Source organism: Tinamus guttatus, unplaced genomic scaffold (assembly GCF_059628265.1).
Source record: "Tinamus guttatus ecotype Peru unplaced genomic scaffold, ASM5962826v1 Tinamus_guttatus_pri_ptg000085l, whole genome shotgun sequence".
Taxonomy (NCBI): Eukaryota; Metazoa; Chordata; class Aves; order Tinamiformes; family Tinamidae; genus Tinamus; species Tinamus guttatus.
Genome location: NW_028288619.1, coordinates 797,899 through 809,598, shown reverse-complemented (window position 1 = coordinate 809,598; position 11,700 = coordinate 797,899). Strand labels below are relative to the sequence as shown.

Sequence of the window (11,700 nt, the reverse complement as noted above, 5' to 3'; positions counted from 1 at the left end):
AAGATGATTTGATGGTTTTCCTGTGAAAACATTAAGCAAGAACTTCTCGTCTGCCTTCATCGATATTCAAGAGCAAGACATCAATATTCAAGTAGCTCCATGTGCAAACACTGTCCAAGGTGCAGAGTCAGCAGAGCCCAGAGAGAGTTCACCCAGCAGCCATCTGCTCCAGGGCCTCTGGGCACTGTTGACTGCATTGGCTACAACGGCTACAGCAGGAACACGGTCATCCCGGGTGCCCACAGAAGACTAGTTTCAGATGTCAGTCTCTACTTGAGCTCTACATATAGTGCATTGAAATAGAATATTAGGAGTGCTTTTGTTACTCAAATTACAAGAAATGTGCTTTAAGCAACCCCTTGATAAGTTCTTGAAGGTTGACTCCCATGTAGCAGAATTTCAGCTTGTCAAAATTATTAGAAGCTTCTGCAAAAATTCATTCAACTTACTTTCTTAGTTTAATTAAGTAGTGTGAGAGAGGAAAAAACAAACACACATAAACCTTGAGAAGAGAGGTTGGACTAGACCTCCAGAGACGCCTTCCCACCTCAATGACACTGCAGTCCTATCATGCCTTAGGTTTAAGTATTCTATCATTTTTACAGCAACACATTAATATCTGTTGACACAGTTGTCCTTTTTGTGGGTTTTATTTAGATATTTATGTCTGTTACCAGAGTATATCAAGGGAGTTAGAGGTTTGTTTCTAAACTCTGCTACCTTTCAGGTTTTAAGGTTAAAATATAGTCTCTAATTTTACACAGCTTTATGATATATTTTAGCCTTAAATTTAAGATGCTTCAACACAATAGTTTGACGCATTTTCAGTTTCTGGATGGGGGTACATTTATAATTGCTCTTTTTTAATGTGCATATTATTTATAACGAAAGCAGATAGAGAAACAAACATCATTGCATTAAATCCAGAGCTTAAAAGAAGTCAAGCTCCTCTGCACTGTAGAAAGATGAGTCCTCTTATGACAGGTGAATGACATTTTAAATGCACACTAGCACCATAAAATAATTTTAATGTTTGATAACAGGGTAACATGAAAAAGCCCATTGTTTTTAAAGCTATTCCTCACTGTGCACAAGCTTTCCTTTAATTCAAGGGAGACTTTCAGAAGTCCCTAAGGCCCTAAACTGGATCAAGTAAAGCGCCTAATGCAAACAGCCTCACCAGTATATTGAATGAATCACTAGCAGAATTTAAAATAAAATCTGCATAAGCAATCCTCATTTGTATGTGTAGCTTCACAATGTCTGCAGTCCATGTTTTATATAGTGAAGAAGTATTTTAATTACTCTTACCTGTAAGTGTTGATTATAGGCAAAGAGCATATAAAAGTATACGAACTTTGTGCAAATCAAGTTTTTACAGTTTATTGCATTTGTTTACAACTGGGGAGAGGGAGGTTGGTGTAGCTCAAACCTGAAACCATTAGGCATAACTACATAGCTTTGTTCAAAACTCAGATCTTTTATCGCACAGTGATCAGTTCCATACATTCATCTTCCACAGTTCTCTCAATTCCATTTTTCAGTTTGTAAGTACCAACGCTACTGAAAAAGTTCAAGTTCAAACACACCTACACAAACAAACTAGACAGAATACTGGAGATAATGCTACCCTTTTTTTTTTTTTTTAATTTGTTGAAAGAAACCAGGCACAGAGAACTTTGGAGCACACAATACCAAAAGCCACCGATGATAATCGTCGTGGGTTAGGTGTTTGCAAATTCCACAATGAAGCATTCACCCTGATAGCTTTAACAACAAACATACAGATTTTATATTTCCTCAGCACTTCAAGTAATTTGTACCTTAAACACCTTGGTTCTAAAACCGTACCCTATTAATCAGAATAAGCCTACAGACAAGCTAATTAAGTGTCACCATATCCTATTCAACCGTGTGCTTTACTTCACAACAGAGCTGGCTGCTCAAAGGCCAGTCTCACAACGGTGAGAAAACATGCACAACTGAACTGAGAGCAGGCAACAGCAGGGCACCTGGGGACAGCGTGGGGGTTCACCGCGGAGCATGACAGTCTGGTCACAACAGTCAGAGAACCAGTACTTACACACATAACTTAAGCAAAACTGCACTATCAGACTACACTTTTGCATGAAGAGCAAACTTTTGGGGATATTCCCAATTTGGCTGTAAGCTCTGAAGAACATAACTCTTAAAGATGCATAATTACTGCACATTCAATTTCACATTAAATCACAAAATAAATCACAGGTGGCTTTTCAACCACCTGTGAATTTAACTAAACAAAACTCTTACTTAAAATTTGCAAACGCATTTCCAATCTACAACTTCATGTAACATTACTAATAATAGGGCTTGTTAAAGAAATTTTCCCCAAACATACATACACAATATATACTTCAGTTAATGGACACAATGGACAAATTATTTTCATTCTCTACCAGATGTCTAAAGATCATGTGCAGTTGATGCTGATGATAAATTTACAAATTCCTGCTCTTTCGGTCCAGTTCTACCTGTACCAAGAAATAAACCTTCAGAAGTGCACATATAATATGGACTGTGAACAGTGAAAATTAGTGCTTGTTCCACATCGGTGTTGCTATAGGTCCCTGTGAAGCCCTTTCAACAGTCACAAATTCATCAGGGTTGTCAAAAGCGTCATAGTGGATTAGCAAATCTTGAATAGCACACTCCTCAATCTGGAAAAAGAAAAAAAAAAAGTTTCAGCACCAGATCCACACTTACACCAATAACACAATTATGAACTGGCTTTAGTTGCCCTGAATTGATCTGCTACAGCCTGATCAGAAAGAAGTAAATGAGCCTTCTCCAGACAAGTGGAAGCAACCTAATATTCTCAGGTCCTGAACCTCACGGGGGATTGGCCCATCCCAGAATCCAGTAGAAGGGCAATGCAGTAGAGCACAAGTAATCCAAGAGCTTTCCAGAGTGTGCTGATGGTAGCTGCCTAACACAGGTAAACAAGGAACTAATAAGCAGAGATGCTCTGATGCTCACAAACAAGGAAACACTGCTCGGGAAAGCAAAGCTCACAGACAGCCTTGGGAAGCCAAAATCACAACTCTGGATTTAAAGAGCGTGGCTTGTCTGGTTATCTGCTTTGAAGAATATGACAGGATATGGCTACACAGAGAAAAGGGGTCTCCAGGAAAGCTGGCTGATTTAATGGACCACCTCCTCTAAGTTCAAGAACAGTTCATCCTACCAAGGACAGAAGTTAAGCAATAGTGACAGGAGGCCTGCATGGATAAACAAGTCGCTCTTCATGACACTCAGGCACATGAAGGAAGCAGACAAAGAGGCAGAAACACACACGGCTACCCTGGGAGAAAAACAGACACTGTTGGAACATGCAGGAATACTTCAGGGACAAGAGACACGAATGACAGGAAAGGCTTCCACAGGTATGTAAGGCGACAAAAGAAAACAAAACAAAAACAACTTACTACAGTACAAAAAATGTGGCCTACTACTGCATGACAAAGGACATGGAAAAGGCTGAGGTACTCGATGTTGCCTTTGCCTCTGGTCATCAGCAATCCCAAGCAGGGACCACTGGAAAAGTCTGAAGCAAGCATGACTCACCCTTGGGGCAGAAGGATCAGGTTAGGAGACACATAGACAAGCAGAACACACACAGGTCCACAGGACCTGACAGGATGCAGCCACACACGCTGAAGGAGCTGGCCAACACCACTGCAAGGCCACAATCAATGATCTTTGAACAGTCAGTGATCCAGGAAAGTTTCTGAGGACTGGAAGAAAGCAAATGTCATCCCTGTTTCCAGAAGGGCAAGAAGAAATATCCAGGAAATGAGAGGCTGGTTGGCCCCACGTTGATCCCTGGGAAAGTGAAGGGTCAACTAATCCCGCAAATCATTTCCAAATATATGAAAGACAGGAAAGGTGACTATGATTTGTGAAGTGAAAACAAGAATGCTTAACCAGCCTAATAACTTTCCACAACAAGATGACTGGCTTGGTGGATGAGGGGAGATGGGTGGATATTAACTTGGCTTTTATCATAGCATCACTATGGTGGGAAAAGACCTTTGAGATCGAGTCCAGCCATAAGCCCTTCAACACCATACCTGCTAAACCTGGTCCTTAAGTGCCTCCTCTGCATGTTTCTTGAACACTGGACAGGGACAGTAACTCCAGCACTTCCTAGAGCATCATGATCCAACACTTGACTACTCTTTCCATGTAAAAATTTTTCCTAATATCTAAGCTGAACCTCAATATGCCTTTATATGATTTTCAACAGCCATCTCTCACTATAACCTCAGAGACAAGCTGATGAAGGCTAGGAAAGCAGACTAGTGAGGTGGACTGATAATTAGCTGACCTGCTGAGCTTGAGCAGCAGCACAAAGTGCAGCAGAAGGCCAGTCATCAGTATAAACTGCTGTGGTTGAGAGAGGGGCCAGTACCATTCAACGAATGACCTTGAGGATGGGACACAGTGCATGCTCAGCAAGTCTGACAGTGATACAAAACTGGAAAGATTGACTGATGCACCTGAGGGTTGCACTGCCATTCACAGGGATCTCAGGAGACTAGAGAAATGGGTTGAGAGGAACCTCAGAGCTCAAAGGAAAATGCCAAGTGCTGCCCATGGGAAAGAATAACACCAGGCACCAGAACAGGCTGAGCACTGACCGGATAGAGAGCAGCTTGGCACTGCTGCCAAGATCGAGGTCCTGCTGGACCACAAGCTGAATGCAAAGCAGCAACGAGTCCAGTGAAGGGTCACAAAGATGATTAAGAGCTTGGATCATCTGACAGACAGGAAGACAGTGAGAGAAACTGGATTTTTAGACTGGAGAAAAGAAATCTTGAAGGGGATCTTATAAGTATGCATAAATGCTTGATGAGAGAAAATAAAGAAAATGGGATCAGGGGCTTTTCAGAGGTATACAGCAACAGGACAAGAGGCAAAGGGTACAAACCAAAATACAGGCAATTCCATTTAAAAAGTCTCTTTTTTTTTCCCTTTTCTTTTTATGACTTTTTTAGTATGAGGTTTGTCAAACACTGGAGCAGGTTGCCCAGAAAGGTAGTGGAGTCTCCATCTTTGGAGATATTCAAAGCCCTCCTAGACAGAGCTGGAAAACTTGTTATTGTTGACCCTGCTCTGAGCACGAGAGTTAAGTCCAGATGATCACCAGAGGTCCCTTCCTACCTCAACTACTTTATGATTCCATACAACATATTAAACATGGACTCAGTAGTCAATCTGATTTTAATACAGACCCTTCCCTTACCAAACAGCAATGTATTGTTATTGTTTCACACTATTATGCAAGCGATACTTAGTATATCAATAGAAAACTGATTCTAAGAAGTGATCTCTAAAACAGCCTCTGGAAACTCCTTGCACTGTGTTTCAGCTGTAGCAGCTTCATACTTTACCTGGATCAAAGCCAAAGGCTTTTCTCTGCTCCTAATAAGAGCAGCTTCTTGCTGGAGCTCTTCCTCTACAATAGCTGCAAACATGACAGGTGCTACTCCTGGAGAGCTAGTCGGGGATGTTGCTAACCAAGGACTGCAAAAAAGTAAATTACATCATTACATCATGAGGTAATATCAAGAACAAGGTCAGCACAAGAGACAAACTAAGATCCAGTGTCTAAGCCAGTGTCAAACTTACTTATGACTCTCCAGCTGTGGAGAATCTGGAACATGGTTTTCCAGGCTTGGGCTACTTCTAGTTATACATCTGGAGAAAAAAAAAATACGAAGGAAGGAAAGTGAAAGTCTTTAAGTGTTCTGCTGGATCACACCATGCATTACAGTATTCACAGTAGCCATTTACAAATTTGTGGAGGGGCTTCTCCCAGGCACAAGATTTGAGACTGAATTTCTCTGTGATATTAGGGTTGCAGGATACACACTGATGCTGATTTCTGACACACAGAACTTTCAATTAGTATTGAAAGTTAGCATTAATTTATTTTTTCTAACATCTGAGCATTTGAACAAAGTTTTTTTTTTTAAAGAAAGTTTTTTACACCTATAATAGTCATCTGATCTATGCAAGATAGCACAAGACTATAAAATTCTTTGCTACTAACACAAAAAGAATGTGTCTTCGAGATAAAAAACCCTACTTAGTATTTCAAGTGAATGTTTTCGTTAAGAGGACCATTCATTTGCTGCTCTAATAACGGTACTAATAAATTAAGTGCAAGTCAGCTCTTTAAGCCCCAAAATGATGAACTGTCAGTACACATCCTGCAAGGACCTCCCATATTCATAAGAACAGCATAAAATTAAAATTAATACAATGGAAAAAGGGATCCTCATAAATACCAACACAAAGTTCTCAAGAGCAAGACATTGTATTCCATTGCAAAACGTTAGTCTGTCTACACCAGGACGACGCATTTGGTATACTTGAGATTTCTTAGGAAAAAAACATAACCAATAGGAAGACTATTTTTCTTATGCAATTCCCTACTTGGGCAACATTCAATTTCTAGAGTCCTAAAGGAGTGTTAGATCATATGATGAAATGCTAACAGAATTTTCTGAATTGCTTCTATAGAATTGTAAAAATAAATAAATCACACAAGCACTAATGGTTTTGATATTCCAATAAATAAGTTTTCATTTCTTAAACTTTTTTGGTAATCCTTTAAGTGGCCACAAAGCACTGGATATGTGGCAAAAAAGAATTACAGCAAGCTATCTAATAAGAAAATTCCAGTAACTGCTAAGTTGTCTGCCTGGAATTTTTTCCCCCCAGACACAACTCCAAGGACAACAAGAACCACGATTCCTACTGCTAAGCAATGAGGGAAAGATTTCAAAAAATATGAAAAGGAACATCCATCATCAAAAAATGACATCCAAATGAACCATGCCCAGCTTTTTGCAATAAAACATGCTTTTGACCACCAAATAGCCAGCTACTCACAGAACAGAAATAAAACAAATGCTAACTACTTCAGAAAACACATAGTATATATATAGCCAGTGTATATAGGTATAGGTGTATATATATATATATATATACACACACACACACACCCCGACCCACCCCAACAGCCACCAGGGAATAACAGTGGACCTTCGATGAGACCCAGTAGATCCACCTTCTGCAAGGTTATATTGTTTCTATGTTTCCACTGAAAAAGCCGGATTCACGTGACTAAATATGATCTTTTTCTTCCATTTGCAGTAACGCTGACCATATCAAACACTGTCGGGACACCCAGTGGGACAGCACATAGCCTGGAAGCAACCTCTCTCCAAAATGGAGACTTCTAGATAACCACCACTCCACAGCATTGACAAAAATTGTCACCTAAGGCAACAGCTCCAGTTCCACAGGGAGATGGTCAGGTCTGCACTACCACACTCCCCACTGAGCGACTGTACAACACTAGTTCTGATAGTTTGACTTCATTGATACACAACGCTTTTTTCCCCTCAGAGGTGTTCAAGGAAAGAATAGGTAAAAACTTTTTCTGTTTTAGCTTTGATAAAACACTCCGCCAACCACCATGTAATCTTTAGTTTAAAGAATAAGTTAACACATATAAAGTGAGCACGAAATAAGCTAGGAAAAGAGTGGCAATTTTTGTTAAAATTATCTTAAAGTTAATGATGGTGCACACAAAAACAATATTCAAATCAGCAAACAAAATAGGTGATATTAATTCAGCACAGGATAATTAGCAGTACGACTGTGCAATAAAGCAAAAGTAAGGGGAGTTCAAAAGTATAAACTAAGATGGCGTGAAATGAAGCTGACAACAACCATAACTCGAGCTTCTCAGCTGGAAGAGAAAGGGAAGAATCCTGAGTGCACTGATCATGACAGCAAATCAGAAGGAAGATGCTTCGGAAATACTCCAAAAAACAAGTTTGACTCAAAAATACATTGGGCAACTTGTTTCCTTTTTAAACAACTATTTCTGCCAACACATACCGCAATGAAAAAAAAAATAAATCACTTTCAGAGCTTTCAGTTTTGGTCTTTTAGATTCAAGGAAGAATACCCTAAAGTTTGCTCCAATCTAAGAAAAGAAGGCAAAAGGCCATATTGCTGCCTTCAGCTAACTAATGGGAGCATACAGAAAGCATGCAGCCAGAATCTTCCTGGAGGTGCAGAGAGATAGAATAAGGAATAAGTCATGGAACAGGGTCCCAGACAGGCTGGGGTATCTCCTTCCTTGGAAATACCTACAAGTTGACTGGATAAGGCTCTGATCTAGTTTCATCTGCTTCAAGCAGGAACTAGAGCACCACAAAAGGTCCCTTCCTACCTAAATTATTCCTGCATTTTGACAGAAGGGGACTACTCTTAGGATGAAGCCTAGATAAAATAGATTTCCAGCTTCTATGATACTTAAAAGGAAAAAGGCAAGAGAAAATAATAATAAAAAAAAAGTATAAGAAAAAATAGAAAAGAAACAACTTAATAAATGCCCTTATTTTGGTGTCATCTTCCACCTGCTCTAATAATGTCTGTAAGCCCATTTGACTGTAAACCCCTCCCTGCCTGCCCCACTTGATACCTACTGCATCCTTCCCACTCAAAGCCCAAGGAGTTTGGGTGGCAGCACAACCACACAAACTATTTCAAATACTTAACAAACCTGTGCCAGGACAGGCAAGTTCTTTCCCATGTAAGAGTGTTTTCTAAAAGCATAATTAACAGTCCCAGTGTCATAGCACACTCTAGTGACCAGTTAGAATAACCTTAAATGCCCATGTCACTTCCGTCAATTCTAAACGTAGTAAGCAATTCAGTTATTTTGAAGCTCTTTGTGCATATTTACATCTGTGTTTCTTGCTAGTAACACACTCAGCCCAGATACTAAATCAACTGCAGATATTGCAACATGCTAGATTCATTCCTCAGCTAGCATCAAAATAATTGAGAGAAATGGAACAGTGGGAAAAGGGAATCTGGAAGCCTCAAAAATATAGAGCTTGGAAACCTTGAAAATTAAAGACTGATGTAGAGACACAAGTGGTTCTGCACGGAAACAAACTGGCTCAGTACCGAACCGGTCTGATTAACTCTGTTGGCTGAACTTGCCCTGACTCCTGCACAGCCACTGAGGTACCTCAGCACTCGACTCCCCAGCCGTCCTGCAGGATTTGCTCATGTGAAGCCAGTTCAGGTTTGGTACCTTCCTGACCTAATGATTCCTCTGAAAGAAAACACAAAGCCTGGTCTCCTGCAGAACCTTTGGGTTTTGCTGTACTGTTTTGAGTTATGCACTGCTAATTAGCTCAATATGAGCCATGCCAGAACTCAGCCATTCCCATGTAAAGCCACAGACATGTTTCCACTAAGACTCCTCAGTGCTCCCTGGAGTAACATGGTGAAGACAACCCAGGCTGCCACAACAAAGATAAGCCATGCCAGGCCTGCATATGAGCCTGGACTAGGAGCTACACATGCCCAGCTGCAGAGCATAACTCCCAAAGCCAGGCTGACCCTTCAAGCAGGGCAGTCGCATCTCAGCCCAGCTTCTCAGCTAGTTCGCTTGGGGGCTGAGTCCAGATCACATCTTCGTATTTACAGCCCTGTTAATCAACAGCAAATTTCAGGGCTGCAGACAACTGATAGCGTATGGAAGAGTGTTTATACAACCACACACACACAAAAATCAGATCTGGAGACTACTAAAAGAATATACTTTAAGAAAAGTGTCAGTAAATTACTGCACAAACAAAGAAAATAGGAACACAAGCCATGCAATTATCTTCAGTGTCCCATCAGTAAGTCTGACATCAAAAGATCAGGATCCCTTATGCTCTGCACCCACTCAACTTCCTTCGCATAACAAGTAGAGAGAAGGCTGTGAATGTTTCACCGAAATGCTTCACCAAAGCAGACCAGACATCCTGCAAGCAACATCAGTGCCTACTGTGATAGGAACTGGACAAAGAATTAAATTACCTCAACCCAAAAGCTAAGCTCCTAACTTACAAATGGATGAAGCAGCCACCTAGCCTCTCTACAACCAAGAGACAGAAACAGGCACCTTTAGAGACCAGAGATAGCTTGGGACCACTGAGTATAGCCAATCTAGTTGCCTATGCTGCCCATACCTTAACATATCATTTTCAGACAGCTGGCTTAGGAGGCCTGGATTCAGCTCAAAGGATTAACTTTGCGAGATTTCCAAGTGGCCAGATTGTACAGACTAGGCAGAAGGAAAAGCACATTTTAGAGTAACACCGTCCAGTTTCTACCTAAAGCAAGCAACCAAAAGGAAGGCCCAGCAAATTGTCTCTTCTTTGCTGTTTTTAGAGGGGATAGGAGAAAGACTAGGATGTAATTGGTGTCAGGCCCCGTGCTCACCAGCAGGCCCCGCAAATGCTTCCCAGCCTCCCAGGGCTTGGCAGCCTGCGCTCGAGCACAGCTCTAGCAGGCCAGCTGTGCAGCCTGGGGTCAGGCTGCTGCCAAGAGCCAGGCTGTGAGAAAAAGCTACAAGAAGCCCATGGGGGCTCCCTCCTCTTTGCTCAGAAGCTGCATTAAAGCTCAGCCCTCAACCTTAGGCCTTGCTCAAGCCGCACTGTGGCCATGCCTGGGGGCCCAGCCTTGCTGCCCCTGACCCTGCCTTGACCTTGGCCAGTCAGCTTTGTCCCCAATGGCTTGTGTGGCAACCCTTGACTGGGACTTGCCCTGGTTGCTATCAGTGTGTGCGAGAATTTTTTACGTTATTGTGGGACTTCACTAAATTCACTAAAGAAAAATACTATACATAATTAGGAAAAGCTCTCTCACCTTACAGGGTTGTGGTTTGGTGGTTCCTCAGTTCCTTTATATCCAGCTCTTTTGATACCAGTACCTGGTGAATTATTCGCATATTTTTCTTCCTCCGTTACAAGATCACGGAATGACTTTGGCAAAGAAGAAGGTAACGAAGATGCCCTTATAAAAAACAAACAAAAAACAAAAAGAAGGCCACTCATTTTATACTTGCATTTTTTTCTGAGATTTCAGACTATTCCACATTTCAGATATTGGCAAGGGCCTTTGGAATTAGAAAATACAGTCTGTCTTAGTTCTTGTCCCTTGCCAGTCCCCATCTACTAAAAGATATCACTTTGGGTCAAATGTGTAAGCACCAGGTAATTTCAGCTCTCTGAGGTTAAGTATGCATATTAACCTCATGTTAGAATCGGTAGGCACAGCTGCGAAACAGGACCTCTACTTCAGAAGCTGAAGAAATGATGGCAGCCCAGGATGCAACAGTCTTGAAGGCACTTTATGTTTCAGTAGCAAACAGAACAAGTCCTAGTCACCCCAAGCTTTAATACTATCCCCATCCTGTCAACAGGTTGTACTGCTCCAACTGTTCTCTACAAAATAAGTACCTATGAGACTAGAAGAATAAATATCATGGAATTTCGTTACATGGCGGGGGGGGGGGGGGGGGGAGAAAGAAAAAAAAATTCCTCCATCTTCCCCCTGGTCTATCCTTTTAAAAAAGGATTTTATTTTCAGAGATGCCCTGTCTCAGACAAGATGCATCTTCCCTGAAAGTATTAATCCTTGAAAAGTGCCCAGATAAATTGTGCAATGCTGTAATTCTTTGGCTGAATATGTTACAGCATGCCAGTATGCAAGGTGAGGATACCAGAGCCTCTTTCCTGAACACAGCAAGTTACTCAAACCAGCTGAAGGCTCTGTAATTCCCTTACTCCA

The 11,700-nt window shown here is 41.3% G+C and overlaps 1 protein-coding gene across 1 annotated transcript in view; it reads right to left on the bottom strand.

Moving 5' to 3' along the window:
* Nucleotides 1-1,975: 1,975 nt before the first annotated feature.
* IBTK (inhibitor of Bruton tyrosine kinase) overlaps nt 1,976-11,700 on the bottom strand; it is a 48,497-nt gene continuing 38,772 nt past the window's right edge. Inside the window, exons 26-29 of the mRNA XM_088520291.1 lie at nt 10,777-10,923; nt 5,674-5,742; nt 5,436-5,568; nt 1,976-2,699 (exon numbers count right to left, since the gene is read on the bottom strand). Coding sequence (XP_088376417.1) covers nt 2,574-2,699; nt 5,436-5,568; nt 5,674-5,742; nt 10,777-10,923 — 475 coding nt within the window. The 3' untranslated portion in view covers nt 1,976-2,573. The remainder of the gene's footprint in view (nt 2,700-5,435; nt 5,569-5,673; nt 5,743-10,776; nt 10,924-11,700) is intronic.